General features: G+C 47.3%; 1 protein-coding gene across 1 annotated transcript; it reads right to left on the minus strand.

Annotated features, from left to right (window-relative positions):
- Positions 1-326: 326 nt before the first annotated feature.
- On the minus strand, positions 327-8342 carry LOC119660187 (protein SHQ1 homolog). The gene is made up of 5 exons (XM_038068601.1): positions 8050-8342; positions 7673-7973; positions 1193-1376; positions 998-1133; positions 327-942 (listed from the first exon to the last, which is right to left on the minus strand). Exons 1-5 carry the CDS (start codon positions 8202-8204, stop codon positions 381-383), a joined length of 1338 nt encoding a protein of 445 aa, XP_037924529.1. The 5' UTR covers positions 8205-8342; the 3' UTR covers positions 327-380.
- Positions 8343-19174: the final 10832 nt, after the last annotated feature.

Raw genomic sequence — 19174 nt, forward strand, 5'->3', positions numbered from 1 at the left:
TCTAATTTTGTTTGGGTTTCTTAAATGTTAAATTTAGGGGGAAGAAACGTTTTACTGTGCAGCCATTATGTTTTATTCAAGCCTGTATCAAAGCACTACGGGGATTATTTTGTTGAAAAATGATGGCGTCTACCTACCTGCGTAGGAGAGGGGCCATGAATTAAAGATATTGATAGGAATCGAACGTTCATTGGGGAAGGGATGATCAGAAATCGTGATCAAGATAACAACATCTGAACCCCAAAAAACAATACATTCCAGCCCGATCCACGTCGGGGGGTCGTTGTTTTGCTGACAAATCTTAATAATTGCAAACATTTTTCATATAAAATAGACTTATTTTATTTGTCGTCTCATAAACTATGTACAAAACTCATCCTCTACGCATTATTCTCTTCACTGCCACTTTCTGTATCCTCGCTTGAGCTCTCGTCATCGCTCCCATCACTGTCTGCATCATCGTCATCAGAATCGTCTGAGTTCCCCAAATGAATGTCCTCGATCAATTCCTTAAGCAACTCCGTCTCGATATCGGACAAATTCAAACGCGTATCCTTCTTGCTAATGTTCAAATGCAAATTCTTCAAATTTCTAGACAAAGTTTTCAAGTAATTGTCCTCGACGGATGAAACGTAGCGAATGTAATCTTCGATGAAGTATTTATTGTACAACGACCGATTATCGTCGCTTGTAAGGAATAACTCGTAAGTGACGAGGAGCTGCTTTAGGATCCACTTCGAGCCCATCTGCAACGCTGCGATTGCGTCCTCGATACACATCCGACTCAGATCGTAATTACGGTACAATGGATATATCAATGATCTCCGCAAAAAATTCTCGATCACCGTCCGAAGATTTGGGCTAGTCTCGAAATATGTCAGCATTGACGATAGGATTGACCGCGTCCAGGCACTCTCGCATGTCGTCTCGTTTTGCGTAGATCTTAGAAACTCAAAATGTATACTTCAGCACCAGATTATCAACGATTAAGATTTACCGAACATCGTAGCAGATGACGAGGATCAATTCAACCAGTCCGGCATCCACATATGCTTCCCGACATGGCGACAATTTCAGAGGCTTCTCTAGTATAACTTTCAGGCTGTACTGCTGCTTCGTGTCCAACTTGCTATCTGCGATGAAATAGATTTCAGTAGGAATTAAAGTCAATCGAAGAAACAAATAATCTTACCGCTACAACTGAAGGCGAATTTTGCAGGATTCTCTAGCCCATCGGGGACCTGTAACTCAACAAAATTCAATTTGTACTGTTCTCGACAGAAATCCCGTTTTTCGTCCTGCTCTCGTTGGTAACATCGTTGAATTGGACTGAATCCGTTGGGATTTGTAATTCGTGAAATGGGCCGAAGTGTGTCCTGTATTTTGAAGAATTTATTCAGATTAAGATGATGCGGTGATTTATATTGGAATATTCAAGGCAAGAAATTCCTTAGTAAATAGAATCAAATTGTTGGGTGCAGTCCCAGGATTTAGTAAGCTTCCAAGGTCTCAGCATTGAAAATGTGGAGACCGCTGTAACAAAGATGTAAGATTTGCCCACAACAGAGTACTACAGCGGCGCCCACTCAGAGCGCCCGATCCTGTGAAGAAAAATTAGTTGGATCTAGCGGCCAGGAGTGTGTGGGATCAGGCTGGCAGTAGGCTCATCCAACTAACGAGGATCTGCTTGCCTGCTGGTCATGTGTTAGGGGCAAGTGGATCTGGCGGGGGGATCAGCAGAAGCAACAGCCCGAGGATCGTCCTCCCTGCAGGTGCTAATAGGACCCCGAACCAAGGTGGAACGGCATACGCCGAGGGTTGCGTGACCAATGGGGAGCTTGGTCTTTAGTATGTAAACTCTGAATATCTTGGGCACCTTCAGTTTCAACTAATACCCTTACCCTAGTGGTCAGGCTAGCCAGGGTGGACATTCTTCCCGGAGTACTCGTGGGACCAAGATATAAACTCAATTATTAAAAAAACAAATAAACCGACGATAGAAGAAGAGGTGGTCATGCCAGGCGCATCATCGCAGGACGAGCTGCTGGCATCCAGCCAGGAGACAGTGGCCGTCGAGAGCAAATCACTCGATGCCAGCCGTAGCACCGATGTGCTGAACCCACTCTGCCATGAACCTAAGTGTACCGAGTACCAGACATAGCACTCCACCCCAAAAGAAAAGACCGACAAGAACGTCGGTCACCGGAAACCAACTAAGAAGCGAAGGTCCACTAGTGTCCTGCTCAAGAAACACTACCAGAAGGCCATGCATATTCTCAGCATTGTCAGATTGTTAAGAATAAGAAGGCCGGTACTGTCGACGAGCGGGATGAAAAAGACCTCGTTAAATACCAGGCGATTGTTGAGGAATACAACAACAAACGCCTGCCAAACGAGCAAAAGGCGAATCCCACCGCTCTCAAAATCCATCTTAAGACGAGCTCACCTCAGGTTTCTTCAACGATCCTTAACGGGTCGTTTACAATACGGGGAATGGCGTCCCCGAGATGACCGAGCAAACAGTTCTGACCCCCTAGCTGGCATAATACCTGCACCCTAGGTCTCGAGAATGTTTCTCGATAAAGAGTGGACTTCTAATGATCGATACATGCCGGGACACACTGGGAGTCTCGGAGCCGTCGGCAACGCCTTCTCAACGTTGGTGGGGTGATGTGAGCCTAGTACTGCCAAAGTGATAGTTGGGGCGTGTATAAGGAGCCAGCCCTTTCCGGACCCTGGTCGGGTAGTTTTCATTGAAGACCGCGTTGCCCCGAGCGAGCGCTGATCCGTCCGCAAGTTCCGGGACCAGCTAACCGTAGATTAGGCCTCAGGGAACTGGGGTAGGGGTTTTATCCCCGAGGTTATACCTGCTTCTGACTATTGCGGCCTGCTCCCTTGCACAGGATGCACTGGTGAAAAACTTAAATGGCGAACAAAAACAAAGCAAACGAGGAGATAGTGGAAATGAGGTGGCTGTTTTATACGCAGCACGAAAATGCGCCGCTCGCCCCAGCGCCCAACAAAGGACACAAGGACAGGACGCCAAAGATAAGCACACAGGACCCATCCCTTGCTTTGATTCCTCTCAGGTTGTCCGTGGGTTCTACGTTATAGCTTGCGAAGGCCAATTTTCCAGGGGCTTTCTCAGTTCATAAATCCCAAAGGACTATGCCCGAACTTTCCAACTAGGGCAGAGTGGAAGATCGGCGGCGTGTTGAAAAATTGTAACATAGTATTCTTCACCGACGGATCACAGATGGTCTATGGAGTCCGCGGGGGGGTTTTCTTGAATACACACAATGTATCCGAGTCATATGGTCTCTCAGATTTCGTCAGTGTATTCCAAGCGGAAGTACTGGCTGGATGGCTGGAACATGATCCAAGCCCCAAGCGTAATATAGCCATTCTGAGCGACAACCAAGTCCGATACGCAAACGCGCTGAACAGTCTATGCGGCACGCTCAAGGTCACCTTCCTTTGAGTTCTCGGGCATAGAAACAAAGAGGGAAATGAGCGGGCTGATAAATTGGCCAGGCGGAGCTCTGCTCTTGGCAGTCCTTCGGCGGGTATAGTCGGTGTTTCGCTGCTTCGCGAAATCTACTCGTACTACTTAGTAGCCACGAGCCTTAGATGGCGAAGGCTTACTGCATGTGCCAAGTCGCTTTTAACATAGCCCGATCACTAGAGCTCCTGTGCCAGATGCGGGCAAATGCAGGGCGGTGTGCACGGGACACTGGCCTATAGGGGCCATGCCGCCAGGCTCGACATACCCTACAATTCGCATTGCCGAAGAGAAGGAAGGGAAACCCTCATGCACTTTCTCTGCGATTGCCCAGCTCTAGCTAGAGTCAGGCTATGGATACTGGGTAAACCATTCCTTGGGGACCTCAGAGAGATTTCTAGCTGGAGGGCGGGAGAGCTGCTTTCCTTCGTGAATGCTACGGGCTGGATCTGAAGATCTGAGCCGGCTGGACTCTGCCTCCCTGTTCTCATAACAGCAGTCAGCGCTAATTGAGCTCCTCGGAGGCCCCTACCCTTATATATGGACAATTAATAAAAAAATTAGCCGCCCAAGTCGTCGTGATCAACCACCCCGGGTCAAATCTTCAACGGCTACACCCGTGTTGGATTCTCACACTGCTCACAAGAAGCTGCACTCTGAACGGCGGAATGGACGGAACAGGACCCAAAACGCGGCCGACCTGCTGTGGCGAACAAAGCGACAACAGCGGACTTTTAAAAAACGGTTCGGCGTCGGCAGCCAGACACCCTTCCTCGTCTCGAGCTGCATCCTTTCACTGTCATCGCAACGAAAGGAAATTGAAATATTTGAATTGTTTATTTTAAGTGAAGTTTGTAAATTGAATCAATTTAATAAAAGCGCACTTGCCGCAAGAGCTGGCATAAAGTTTTGGTAGTGTGCTCCACTCCGGTGTAACGCCGTCACAATTTGCTCTACTACCCTCCGCTCCAGCGATTTCTACGGAATAAAAGGGCGCAACAGGAACCGCACAAACCGTGGCCGTGCGCATATCGACTTTATGACACAAGAGCCCCGACTGTAAGTAAGCGGGACCACCAATCTAAATCACTTGCTGACAAAACACACGCTGGGTGACCGGACACTCATTCAACTGCTTAGGGAAATGAAGCAGCTCACTGGAGACCCGGTGGGGCCGGCTCTGCCCCAATCTTTGTCGTTGCAGGGCCTTCCGGAGGGCGTTTGTGCCATTTCGGCTTGGACGGACTCTGGTTCGCTAGACATGCTGGCGGCAGTTGCCAACAAATATACTTACAACCCATGATTGCTGAAGTGGCGAGCGATGCGCCGGACAAACTCGCACAACTACAACATTGGCAACCACTGTAGCGAAACTTGCTGACACCGTGACTGCTCTCCATCCGGGAAGAAGCTCGCGAAACAAGTCGAGATCTGCTCCTCGAAATAGATACTCGAGTAGGAGGTCGTCAGGACCCTCGACAGGTACCGGGCTATACTGGTAAAACCGAACGTTCGCAGAAAAAGTCACAAAACAGTCCAGCCCTTGCGCCTTTGCAGCAAAAAACTAAACCTGTCGGCAGCTCGGCGATAGTTACCTAAAGCGCAACACCATGCGCCCGCGGAGCAGACGCAACTATTTGAGGTTTCGGTTCTCCCGGTATCCAAATACAATCGATTAACACCCCAGACTTCAAAATTGGCGGCAGCAAACTCATCGTCGATCCGCACTTATGGCAAGTAGATCTGAGTTTGGAACGTCGACGTACGTATTCGTTGAGTTTCCTCATAGCGGACGTTAGCAATCCCATTGTGGGCGCAGTCTTCATGTGGCACTATGGTCTGTTAGTGGATCTGCAACGCAGGTCCCTCATTAATCTCACAACCAACCTTAAATCATTAGGGACGATCTCCACCTGCCCATCCGATAATAATAATAATCGTTGGCGCAACAATCCATATTGGATCTAGGCCTTGAAGTGTGTTAGAGCACTTCATTCAAGGCAATGTGGTCAGCATTGCGCTCGCCCGAGATTATTACCCTGATTTGACTCAGGTACTCATTCACAGCTGAGTCGACTGGTGTCCGACATCCAATCACGATAACAAATTCCTCTGCCCCCAGCGAGATTTGAACCGCGACCTTCCGCTACGACAGCCCAGCGCTCTAACCACTTGAGCCATCCGGATACTCTATCCAATATTTTCGAAGATGCTGCCGACCCACGCGTTCGTGCAGTTCTTCAAAAATACCAGAACATAGCTACCGAACGTACCCTCTCAAAGCCAATGAAGCATGATGTACAGCATCACATCAACACCACCCGGCTCTCCAATCTTCTCTAAGATACGTCCACTATCACCACAGAAACACGCTCTTGCGCGGAAAGAGTTTGAACAGCTCCTCAAGGAGGGTATATGCAGGCCTTCAGAGAGATTTCGGTATTGGTTACTCCTCATGCTCCCTAAACCAAACGGCGAATGGAGGCCTTGTGGCGACTATAGACGCTTAAACGCTCAGACTATTCCGGACTGATATCCCATTCCGCTCATCCATGGCTTTGGGCATTCTCTCATTGGTAGCCGTATTTTTTCTACCTTGGATCTAGCCAAATCCCTGTAGCTCCTGAAGACATTCCGAAAACGGCAATATGCACACCTTTCGGACTTTTCGAGTTCACCAGGATGACTTTTAGACTGTGCCATGTCGCGCAAACATTACGGAGATACATTCACTCTGTTCTACGAAACCTAAACTTTTGTTTCGTTAAATGGATGATGTTCTGATCGCCTCCTCTTCAGAGTCTAAACATATAGTCCACCTTGAGTGCATTTTTTTATGTGTTCTTGAGGCCGTTCTTGTCCCCAACGTTGAAAAATGCAAATTTGTCCAACCGTAGGTGAGATTTCTCGGAGGCAATATTTCCCCTGATGGCATCGAACTGTACCCAGTCATAGTGGAAGCGATTTCGAGCTACCCGCTTCCGAAAATTATTAAGGATCTGAGAAAATTCCTGGGCATGTTAAACTTCTATTGTCGTTACTTGCCCAAGGCCGCCCACCATCAATCGACGCCTTCTTGTCTGGGCCGAAAACCAGAGACTCCCGTCTGATTGTATGGTTCCCAGGCATTTGAGACCACCAAGCAACAGCTGGTAGATGCTACTTTATTGTCTATTATTCAAACATTCAACTTTAGAGTCTATCATTGAAACGTTCAGGTCTTCATTTTTTAACGTTTATTTATATTTTTGTTGACATTTAAAACCAAAAACTAAACTAAAACTAAAATGAACGCAACCTTGTCTACTATTCCCTTTTCACCGGTCGGCGGACGCGAACGATAACCCTTTTTTCGAGACTGTTGAAATCCTGTCATTCCTGACATTTGTCACCCAGTCTGATGTCAGTCCGTGAGCTGTTTGTGCGGCCATTGAATGCAGCGGCGGAGGCGAATTCATATTCGCGCTTCCGATGTGCCGCCACACTATACTTCTGGCATTCCCTCAGCAATTTGCACCCCTAGCCGTATTCGTATTCGATGCGACGTTGCCGTAGGTTCTGCTCTTCAACGAAAAGTGAATTAAATCTGGCAGCCGTTGAGCTTCTTCTCCGAACAGCTGAATCCCGCTCAACGGAACTACAGCACCTATGATCGTGAGTTATTAGCCGTTAAACTCTTCCGGTATTCGCTTGAAGGCAGGCTGCACATTATTCACGCATGTTGCGTTGGACTAGTGACGTGACACGTTTTGATCACATCCGAAATGAGGATATCCGCAATCATTATAGGGTTGCACCGATCGTGGAAAACTGCGTGTGAGGCGTTTTCGATGGTATGGTCACGTAATTCGCGCTAACGACAATTCACTTGCCAAGATTGGTCTGAACATCGAAGTTGCTGGTAAGCGACCAGAAGGCCGACAAAACAACGGTGGCTTGATACGTTGGATGGGGATTGAAAAGCCTCGAGATTGCATGCAGATCAGGCATTTGATAGAGCTAAATGGCGAAACCGATCACGACGAGCCGATCCCGCTTGTGAACGGGACAAAGGCTGAAGAAGAAGAAATTGCCGGAAAGGAAGATAACAAAGCAAAGGGAATCATACCTAAATTCGAAAACTGATCCCCAAAACACATAAACCAATGGAGCTTTTGTCCTCACACTTACTTCCAATAGAGACGTATCATCATCGAAATTACAACCAAATCCGTAGCTGAATTTCCTCTGAAACTGGCCGCGTTCGCCGTTCATCAGAAACGTACAAGTCTCCGCCGCGCGCTGCATTGACAAAATATTCACGGCCGACGGGATTCTCTTCGCAGGACTGTCTGTGTTCTGTATCTTGTCGTCGGGCAGACAATCTGCCGGCAAGAGCGGGATCCTAAGCACGAACTCCCGCTTTGTCGTATCCAACAGCACCTGCAGCTCCTTCATGTCCTTCACGTCGATTTTCCTCGTGCTGTAATACCTGCCGCAAACAACCCCATGAAGCCTTCCTTTCTCAGCACATTGGCAAGCTTCAAATTAAATGCAATTCCACTTACCGATACGTAACGTAATCACAAGAAAACAATAAATTATGCTCGTCTACAAACACATCACAGCTCGTGAGATTTTTCAGCGATTCAACGTCGGGCACTGTTACACTGACCACCGTGACACTGTCCTCACATTGAGAAGTAATTTTCTTTAAGCTCATTTTCAAATCAAAGGTAAATTTTGTGAAATGCACATAGAAATCGAAATATACACAAAAATCTTCAAAATCTTACTGCACCCAACACCTTGTGCTGTCAAAAATATGTAAACAAGCTGCACGAAAAACATGTGGTCAATGACAGTTGGAAGTGCACGAAAAGCAAAGAGGAGGAATATTTTTGTCTCTTCTTCTTATTCCAATCGGAACAAAGTGGTTCAACCTGGTTCAGCTGTTCTGGTTTCAGCGAAATTTCATAACGGTTACTTTTTAAAAACTGAAAGCAGAAACGATAGTAACCGGGAAATATACTTTCACTCAAATATCACTTCACCCCGCGGGATATAATCGTGGCCTGAAACTTTTAATTTCAAAACATTTTCGAGGATTACCAAAAAATTCTGTTTTCACTAATAACGCCGGTAGACGAGTGTAATGGCCTCTGGTGCTCAATGATATTTAGCTCTTAAGTTTGCAAATTAACAGAAATTAGTTCTTTTTTTTAATATTGTATATTTGTTGATGTGGTTAGAGCACAAGGCTGTCGTACGGAAGGTCGCAGTTCAAATCTGATTGGTGGCAGTGGTCAAATCACAATACAAATGTATTGTGGTTTGACGTCGGATATCAGTCGAACCCAGCTGTAAATGAGTACCTGAGTCAAATCAAGGTAATAATCTTGGACGAGCACAATGCTGAGTGTAGTGTACCGTTACGGTCTTGAATTGAGTGCTCTAACACACTTCAAAGCCCTGATCGAATTGAATTGTTGCGGCTATGGTTTCTGACCGGGGCAGAGCCAACTCTTCAGACGCTGCCTTACTTCTGCCCGGGGAGGTAATCGAACCGGCTTGCAGATGCTATACGCTCCCTTTTATAATTCGTAAAACACGACAAAGGACAATTGTATTAATTGCGAAAAGATTGGAGTCTGACTCCTAGGACGACTACGATTCAATTTGCCTGAAAGCGAATATCTCGCACTCAGCCAATTCTTGTTTGCGCCGAGCGGGCTGAGCTGGTTGTAGGAGCTTTGGCTGGCGGTCCGAAGGCTACAGTTTAGGAGGCAGAGGTTGCGGCTGCTGAGGTGGCTGGGTGCGCGGCGGTTCAGATGGTGGAACCTACGAGAATAGGGCGTCTGCCCACTCGAGAAGCAAGTTTCAGGTGGCCCGTAATGAGGCTCTTTGTGACCCCGTTAACGTTTACGAGGAATGTTTGGTCATCAAACCGGTTTATCATTCGATGGGAGGCAGTATATGATTTCTCTAGAGGCTAATTGTTCAGATCTTTGAAGAGGATGGTGGTCTTGATGTCTAGTTGTTGGCACTGGGTGAATAGCTATAAAGGAAAAAGGCGCATTTTGCATCGTCCGCTGCTCCATTGCAGAACACACAATCAGAAGATCGTACCTTATCAATATTGTGCAGGTAGGGCTGAAAACCTCCATGTCCACTTAAGAACTGAGTGAGGAAATAGTCTCACCATGCTTCCAATTTAGCCACGCACCTACGTTGCCAATGAGCCGGGCAGTCCATCTGCCTCTAATTTCATTTTACCAAGAGATTTGCAACTCAACTAGGGTGCGTTGATTTTCTTCAAGGGCAACCACCTCTCTTAAGTTTCCGCCCTTGCGGCTATAGATAGTGTTTAAGCGATTTCCCACAAGCAATCGATCGCGTAAGTCCACATCAACAGCGTCAGCAATCATCGGTAGTGATTGCTGCAAGGTCAGCGTACGTTGCTGACTGATCCAGTATCACAATAAACAACAGCAACCTTGCCCATGTGCTAACGTACAACATGCACATGTGCTAATGTGCAAAATGCAAGCGATTCCGTGTTCCGGCTTGCTACTGAGCGATGTCGTCACCAGCACCATAACATATGGGGATATTCTGACGACATCGGCCAACGGTTGACTGTTGTGTGTGCAGTTTTTGTTTGATTGGACTTTTTCAAACAAACTTAAGTTCCGGGTTGCTGCTAATGGACTTTCCGTATTTAAACTGCAGCAACGCGGAAACGTATGGAAGTCAGGTGTGTTGGAGTGGAGCCGTGGTTGGAGTCATACATGTGGAAGTCTAGTCGTGGGGAAGTCAAACGCGTTGAATTCGAATTGGAGTTCTCTTGGAGCGGAGATTTTTTGGTTACTTAAATTTGGAACAATAGCTAGGATAGGTAGAAAGTTAGTGATAAATTAAATAAAGTATTCAAGAAACCCGAAAAGAGTGTTTGTGTCTTTGTTGGAGTCGCTGGAACTTCAGAAACAGTTTGGTAAGACCCTAACTTAGTTCTTTCAACAGCCTCACTTGACAGCGAGGGAAAAAGGAAGCAGGACTCCATCGCTCCCAAGGGATAAGCGCGCCAAGTTGGATACTTGGCTGGACTTGGGTGCGAACCACACTCTATTAGGAGATTTCCCAAACAGATAGCTTTACGCTCCTTAGCAAGGAGGACAACGGGGACAGTACGATAAGCAGACGCCACTCGTAAGGTTCCCTGTCTTTGAACTTGAGCAAGGCGCTTACGATGCACCTCCATGTCAAGGGCATTAGCTCATGCCTCCGCGCCATCGAGCAAAACGAACTGTGTTTCTCGCATAAGAAGACGTCTCCAAGTAGATATGGAGCCCCAATATTCACCATTAGTTGAGGCTGAAGCACTAACTGCAGCTCTGCCCGCTGTTGCTTTGATTTGCTCGAAGAAGCTCATTTTCGTGTCGAGCATTAAATCAAGGTATTTAATTGCTGGTGTTGACTGTATAGTCAACTCGCCGATTGATATGGGATGCAAGTTCGGCATTCGCTTTCGGGTGAAGATAACTAATTTAGTTTTCTCCAACGTAAGGCTAAAGCCATGAGCAGTCATCCTTTAGCCTACCCGTCGACCTGGCGCGACTCTTCTGGCATGTTAAGTCTCAACAGACTATCGTAGGAAGCGTTCCACAGGTCCGGCTCTAGGATGGATTCCTGTGCTATTCCTGACATGATTCCCATCCTCCTCTGAGCCTCTAGCGCCTCATAAATCGGGGAGATAGCTTGGCACGTGTAATGAGTTTTCTAATGTGCCCAGTATATCTGTTCATCTTACCGAATTGAAGGCATTTCTTACATCAAGCGTTATGAGGAGCCCTATCCGTCGAGATTGGCAGCTGTGTGCCTCGGCTCAATGAATCGCATCTATGATCTCCATAATAGCATCCACCGTGGATTTCCCTCTTCTGAACCCCAACTGCCTTAGGCATAAGTTCCCGACAGCGCGGATCGCTTTAGTGAGTCTACGCCTAATGAGCTTATCGAGCATTTTCCCGGCCGTGTCAAGCATACACAGCGGTCGGTATTCAGACGGCAGCTCTGGATCTCCTTTTCCCTTGCTGATCAGCGCCTGTCTAGCTACCTTCCAGCAACATCCACCGGGATACCATCTGGACCTGGCGCCTTTTTGATTTTCATGGTGAGAACCGCTCTTATTCTCTCTTAGTTTTAGTATCAAGTACTTCCGTAGAGTCCCGATTTTCGGGGTGACAAGCTTCTAGTCAAGTCCGCAGGAGTCCACATTCAACTCGTTGACCAGGTTCTGCAGCCGCAATCGTTGCTTTTATATATTGCACTGTGAAGTCTCCCTTATGTTGATCTATACTCCGCCTTTATGGCGCATGCCTCCTCCTTGGCGTGTAAACGTTGTGTCACACGAGGGAGTTTATGACACTCCCTCCATAGGTTGGCAATTTCTGCCGTCTATAAATACAACAAGGGCTTGTCACGACTGGGCCCCACCAGGGCGTGAAAGCATCACACGCTGTTCTTATTAGATTGATCACTGAGTTTATGACAGTATCAGCTGCAACTTTACCACCCCCCGAAGCTCCCTTCAGCGTGACTGTGCCTGCTCCAAGAGCTTCGACGAACTTGCCGATATCCACGGGTAGGTGCACGCCGGCAAGTAACGTCAACCACTTCAAACGCGATATACTGGTGATCATTTGCAGATCATGCTATTCGCACCCTAGCCCTAATTCTAATTTCTAATTCCGCCCTAAAAATTGGATACCGTCTGTGACCGCAGTGTGCGGGATGCTCTCTCCACGACCTCTGCAGAGAACGCAACTTTCGCTTTTATTGCAGGTCTTCGCTTGGTGACCTACCCGACCGCATCTGCGGCATGGGTTTCCTTGCAAGTTACTGACGTATGTCCGTAGACTGGACACCTGTAGCACTTAATGGGGATTATCCGCATTCGTAACCTGCATACTACACATCCAATTTTGATTTTGGCGCTGCTAAGGAATTTCCTCACATATTGGTCGTGTGCTTCCACCACAGCGTGTTTTTCGCCCCGTGCATTTACAAAGGTGATACCTATCCGAGCGTTAGTTACCTTTGTTTACACCCGTGCACTGAAGAAGGGAACAAGTTGTTCCCGAAATACCAATATATGCTGAATAAAATAATCACTACTAGGGACGGAGACGGTGTTACGTTTTATTTCCTTGGACCTTTTCGCTAGAAACACTGCGATCACACATTGATTATACCTCTGAACATTTACGCTTTATGGTCTCCTCCTCTTCGACCTTTTCTGTGAGGCAGTCAAGATCTCGGATTTCTAGAGGGCACATAGGCTGTTCAGGATTAGTGATTTTGGCTGGGCTTTTTTCGGGAACAGGAACACCACAGGGTATTGGAGTTGCCTTCTCCCCAGCTTCAGTAGTACCACTTGGTAAAGCTTCTTCTTTATTTGGGCGTCCCGGTGTCACCTCGGGTATTTTAGCCTCCGCTGCCTTTTGCGCTGGTCGCTGCGGTGAGCGGCACATTTCTATGCTGCATCCAAATGCACTCAATTCTCTTTCCTTCCCTGACATTTCGTCCATTTTTAATATTATGTTTATTAAAAATGCGAACCTTTTCCCCCATAATCCTTTGACCGCTTCGCCGGATATATTCTTACTAGTCGTCTTCGGGCGCAGTTCGACGAGGACTCGGCCACCCTGCGTTCTCCGTATGGAAAATACTTCTGCTTCGTTGTCTTCGGGTCTTATCCTGCAGCGGATTTCACTAAGCATCGACAGAGCCGACGGTCTTGTCTTTCTTCGTTTCCTGGTTTTTCTGACTTACCGACTTGTGGTTTATAGTCTCTTCGTCTTTGGACAAACGAGTCTCTGGTAGCGTAGCCAGTTGTTTCCTTTTATCCTTCTTCTTCTCTTTTGAGCCCTAGAAACTACTTGGATATTGTCTCCTTCAGGAACGTCTTCCTCTTTCCGCTTTTCCTCTGTTCACTTTGAAGTGGGCTATCCGTGTTTCGTTTGGCGCCAGCAGTGTTTTCAGCAAGAAGTGCGGTTGCTTCTGCTTTCCAAGCATTTTCCGCCGCTCTCCACGTTCGTCTGTAAAGGAGATACAGTCCAGTAGTTCCTCCAATTCCATCAGCCCGTTTTTGATGCCTTTTGTGACGTTCTTCTGGAGGAACGTTGCGAACCACATATGCTTCACCATTGCCGTGCATTTCCTGATGAGCCTTTCCTTTTCGGTTCTAGCTAGGACGGTCGATTGCACTTCTACTCAGTTCGTGTCCGAATCAATCTGTTCAGGATTAATGACTTTGGCTGGGCTTTTTTCCGGAACAGGGACACTACAGGGTATTAAAGTTGCCTTCCCCCCACCGTCGTAGTGCCACTTGGTGAAGCTTCCTCATTTTTTGGGCGTCCCGATGTCACATCAGGTATTTTAGCTCCCGCTTCCTTTTGCGCTGGTCGCTGTGATGAGTGACACATTTTTGTGATGTGCTCAAATCCACTCAGCTCTTCTTCCTTCCTTGATATTTCGTCGATTTTTAATATTAGGTTTATTCCCGATGGAACTTTCACCAGCGTAAGCCGCAATACGCCTGACCTACGCCTAGCTAATCCTGGAGCTTACGGATGGATCTACACTCTCTCGGGGCAACGCGGTCTACTAACACCGGCTCAATGCGCACTATTCCGCCAGGTTCCCGAAGGGGTTGGCTTCTGATACACGACACAACTATCACCTTGGCAGAGCTTGTCTCACATCACCACATCGACGTCAACAGAGAGCTGTAGACGACTCCGGGGCTCCCAGTGTGTCCCGGGGTGTACCAGTCATTCGCAGTTCGCTCTTCACCGAGAGGATTTCTCAAGGCTACCTAGGATGCAGGTATACTGCCAGCTTGGGGGTCATAACTACTTGCTCGGGCACCTTGAGGACGTCATTCTCCGTATCGTAAGATACCCGGTAAGGGCCGCTGACGACCTCTAAGGTAATGTTGACCTTGGCTCCACTGTTTGATAATAATAATAATAATAATAATCGTTGGCGCAACAATCCATGATGGATCAGGGCCTTCAAGTGTGTTAGAGCACTTCATTCAAGACCGTAACGGTACACTAGGAGGCAATGTGGTCAGCATTGCGCTCGCCCGAGATTATTACCCTGATTTGACTCAGGTACTCATTCACAGCTGAGTCGACTGGTATCCGACGTCAAATCACGATACAAATTCCACTGCCACCAGTGAGATTTGAACCGCGACCTTCCGTACGACAGCCTTGCGCTCTAACCACTCAGTTATCCGGACACTGTTTGATGCCCAAGCTTTTGTCTTTTTGGGTGTAATCACCGGGTTCTCAGAGTTTCGGAGACATACCTCCGCCTAGTTAGCCAGTTTGTGGGCGATATGGGGTCTGGCAGGCTTGTTTTTAGTTTTTTTTATGTTCGTATGTGTATTTGTATGATTCCCACGAATTAGGGCTCTAGGAGGTTCGCAATGACATAACTCTCTGTAGCATGGTATGATCCAAACTTGCTTACTGAGGGGACCAGGTATCAGTGAGGCTCCGTTCGAATACAGCCGGTTATCCCCGACAGTAAGCTATCTCATGGGTACGGTTGGCATGACACCCTGGATTGTGGGAGTTGTTTTTCGACTGCCCAGTCCAGATCCGCAGCGTTTTGTTAATAGTAGGGCACCTCGTGCAGGGTGTGGCTATCATCACTCACTAACATTCTTATTAGAGAGGAGACTTAGCTTCTGGAAAGCCACATATCAGACACATCACCCTCAGGGGAGAGAGGTTAGGCCCAGGGAGCTGTATTCCGCGTCAGACTATCTTGCAATCCGCTGCTTGAACCCTATATGGGGCTTATCAGTCCCACGAACTTAACATTATGTTCGCTCCTAGCGAAACTCCTCTTAGTGCTGCATGACTTCCCTCCAGTTACTATACTTCGCTTAAGGGTTATTCAATGCATCTATGCAATTATAATCCAAACTCCCGGCTCTGAGTCAGGGGCTTATGTGGTTGGGATCCATCAAGTAGGGAAAGCTAGTTAATGCTTTCCCTGACAGGTAAAATCCATTAAAACAATTCCCCAAATTCTATTCTGACTGAAATATGATTAATTCATTAAAATACTTTTCCTTCAACCCAGATCACTCTCTTTCCTAATCAAATAGTGAAATACGGACCATCGTCAATAGCCAACTGCAAATTCCAGGAATTTCATAGTTTAAATAACAGTTCCACGCTGAGCTGAATGCTTTCCACTTGGAGGCTATTCCTCGAGGGTAGCGCTCCACCTGTCGAATTGAACCAGATATCTCTTCCTGGCATGAGTACATGTGGAGATACACTTACACATTTGCATCGGAATTCGACTGCAGAGGAGATACTTTCCCTGCTAAAATCGATTTTAATTAAACTAAAACGATTAAGAGGACTTGAACGTGTAATTAGAGAGTCGTTTGATTGATTGGTTTTCATTTTGTTGAAATCGAGTTTGCCAAGATCCCCAACATCCTTCGAATACCAAACTATGCATATAAAATTGTTCGATAGACAACAGCGGGGAGCTTCCATCCGGGATGGATGCACTGAAATCTGCAGATCCGTAGAAGCGATTCAAGTGAGTTCCGGGGACAAGTACGTGAAGGATTTTTGAACGATGTTATTTTGCATCATAGTTTTATTTAATAGGTACATCCTTGCCCTGGCCGTGGTGGGGGACAGCTCATGTGGAAACCTGAGTGCTCGCTCGCAGATTCATTTCCAACCTTTTGCAGTTGATTTGATTGATTTTGCGGCAATTAAGTGGTGCTGAAGTCGCTTAATTGCTTGCTCGAAGTTATCGCAACCAATAATTCGATTTGTTGGCAACCGAGGCATATTCAAAAATACTCGAGACTATAGAGTCCTTGAACGGTTGTCGTGTACCATGCAGGTCCTTCATGAGGGAGATGTTCCAACATGTACTCCTCTCAGTCATTAGAGTAGGAATGGGCTCTGGGAAAATCGAGCCAATCGCATTAAATTCCCAGAGGAAGGTAAAAGAAAATTATAAGAGACGTCAGTTATTGCCAGGATTCATAAGGTGGTACCACAGTTCAGCGAATATTTTATGGATGATTGCAGATGAACTGTTAATTAAACTAGTTTATAGAAAGAGGATAAACCCTTGGGATCCCTCCAGTGGATTCTCGTATGCAGAAAAACAAATTCATGAAAAATTAATCCAACGAATCAGTGACCACAGAGGTAGACATCCAGCTCTGCACAGGCTTCCAGCATTTTTAAGGTTTTGTGTGAAACAAAACCTTATTAGAATCGAGACGGTGTCTGTCTGTCCGTCTGTCTGTCTGTCTGTCTTTTTTTCTTTTTTTCTTTTTTTTTTTTTGAGGAGGTGGAAATCTTCAAAAGACACTGGTCTGGACACACCAGCGTGTGGGATTTTTACCCACTAAAACCACCCCCGACGCCCTCCCTGCCCCGCGGAACCACCATGAGGTATTACATCACGGGGCCGTGAGAAACTGGGTGAGATTATAATTAATCTCACCGTGTCGTCTCTTCAACCACTCCTTGATCTCCTTGAGTCCACCGACCCTTTCCCGAGCGCTCCCACCGCTCTTGCCATCTATTTATGGATCTCTCCCTCTCAGCGTTCTTCGTCTGCAATAAGGGAGAGATTGGCTTCGCATGGTATATATTCGCCATCTTATCTGCCAAGATGTCAATCGGCATCATTCCAGAGATGACGAATGCTGCATCATCTGAGACAGTCCTGAAGGCAGAGCATACCCTCAGAGCTGTCCTCCTGTAGACTGCATTCAGTTTGCTAGTGTTAACTGACATCCGCAATGCCTCGCTCCAAACTGGGGTCGCATAGAACATGATTGAGGTCACCACCCTGGCTATAAGCAACCTAGAGGTATGCCGTGGCCCTCCCACGTTCGGCATCATCCTCGCCAGGGCCATACTGGCAGTGGATGATTTATCACAAACATACTGTACGTGTTGCTTACAGCTGAGCTTCCTGTCTATCACCACCCCCAAGTATTTGATGGTCGGCTTGGAAGTGATGATATGATTCCCGATTCTAACTAACACAGGCGTAATTTCTCTTCCGGCGCTTCGTGATGAGGACCGCTTCTGTTTTTTCCTCCGCAAGCGTCAAACCAGAGCTCTCCAACCAGTATTTGACAGCACTGATTGCCTCACTTGAGTATAACTCAGCATCTTCAAGATGCTTTGCGACGACAACCAGTGCTATGTCGTCAGTGTAACCCACCACTGTGGCTTCCTCCGGAAGGGGAAGATTAAGAACATCGTTGTACATGATGTTCCACAGTAGTGGGCCCAATACGGAGCCCTGTGGGACACCCGCGGAAACAACATACTCCTGGGGTCCGTCATCAGTGTCATACCAGAGCCTCCTTTCAGTTAAGTAACTATCGACGATAGCAGCAAAAGATAGGCGGGAATACCAACCTTCGCTAGGGATTTGCGTATTAGATTCCAATTGGCCGAATTGAATGCATTTTTCACGTCCAGGGTTACTACTACGCAATATTTGTTGGTACTACCCTTTCCATGAATTGCATCTTCGGCCAAGCCAGTAACCAATTTGATGGCATCAATGGTTGATCTGGCTTTTCGGAACCCATACTGCCGATCTGAAAGGCCGCCTTGGCTCTCAACAATCGGGAGTAATCTACTATAGATTACCCGCTCCAACATTTTCCCCACCGTGTCCAAAAGACATATGGGTCGGTATGACGATGGTTCACCTGGAGGTTTACCAGGCTTAGGCAGAAGTACCAACTTCTGTCGCTTCCAAGCCGCCGGAAATATTCCTTCGGACATGCACGCTTCGAACAACTCAGCGAACATGTCCGGCCTGTATTTCACGGCAAGCTTAAGGGCCTTATTCGGTACTCCGTCCAGGCCCGGCGCTTTATTGTCTCTTATTCTGCTGCAGATCTCCAGCAGTTCGTCTCTGGTGACTGGAGGAATTGCCGTAACATTCAGAGGTGGTTGGAATATGCCGGTGCTCTTCGCTTGCTGGGGGAATAACCCCTGGATGATTTTCAGTAAGAGGGTGGGACATGTGATCTGCGGAGAGGAGCGGCCTCTGAATCGTCCCATCACTATTCTATAAGCACTCCCCCACGGGTTTATGTCCGCTTCTGAGCAGAGCTCCTTAAAGCATTTCGCCTTGCTTTGCTGGATGGCGAGCTTGAGGGTTTTGCGGGCTGCCTTATAGGCACACTCTTTCTGCCCCTGATCGATTCTACCTACCGCCCGCCAGGGTTTTGCAGGCTGCCTTATAGGCACACTCTTTCTGCCCCTGATCGATTCTACCTACCGCCCTCTGAGCCGTTCTTCTGGCTCGGTGGCAGGCTGATCGAAGACCGGTCAGTTCATCATTCCACCAGTAGTTTGGCCTTCTACTGGGGAATGAGCACCTCCTAGGCATAGACGCGTCACATGCTTTGGCGATGCAGCCAGATGGACGGCTCTTTCCGTAGAGGCGCCTGCTTTATCAGGTTGATCTAACCACACCTGTATGAAGGTCTGCTCATCCAAAGATTTTGCAGACCAGCCTGAAACCTTTTTCGGTTTCGGGCATGATAGCTCTTTGCCCTGTGGCTCGACACATGTCTCAAAGAAGATTGCCTGG

The sequence above is a fragment of the Hermetia illucens genome, chromosome 6 (genome assembly GCF_905115235.1).
Source record: "Hermetia illucens chromosome 6, iHerIll2.2.curated.20191125, whole genome shotgun sequence".
Classification (NCBI taxonomy): domain Eukaryota; kingdom Metazoa; phylum Arthropoda; class Insecta; order Diptera; family Stratiomyidae; genus Hermetia; species Hermetia illucens.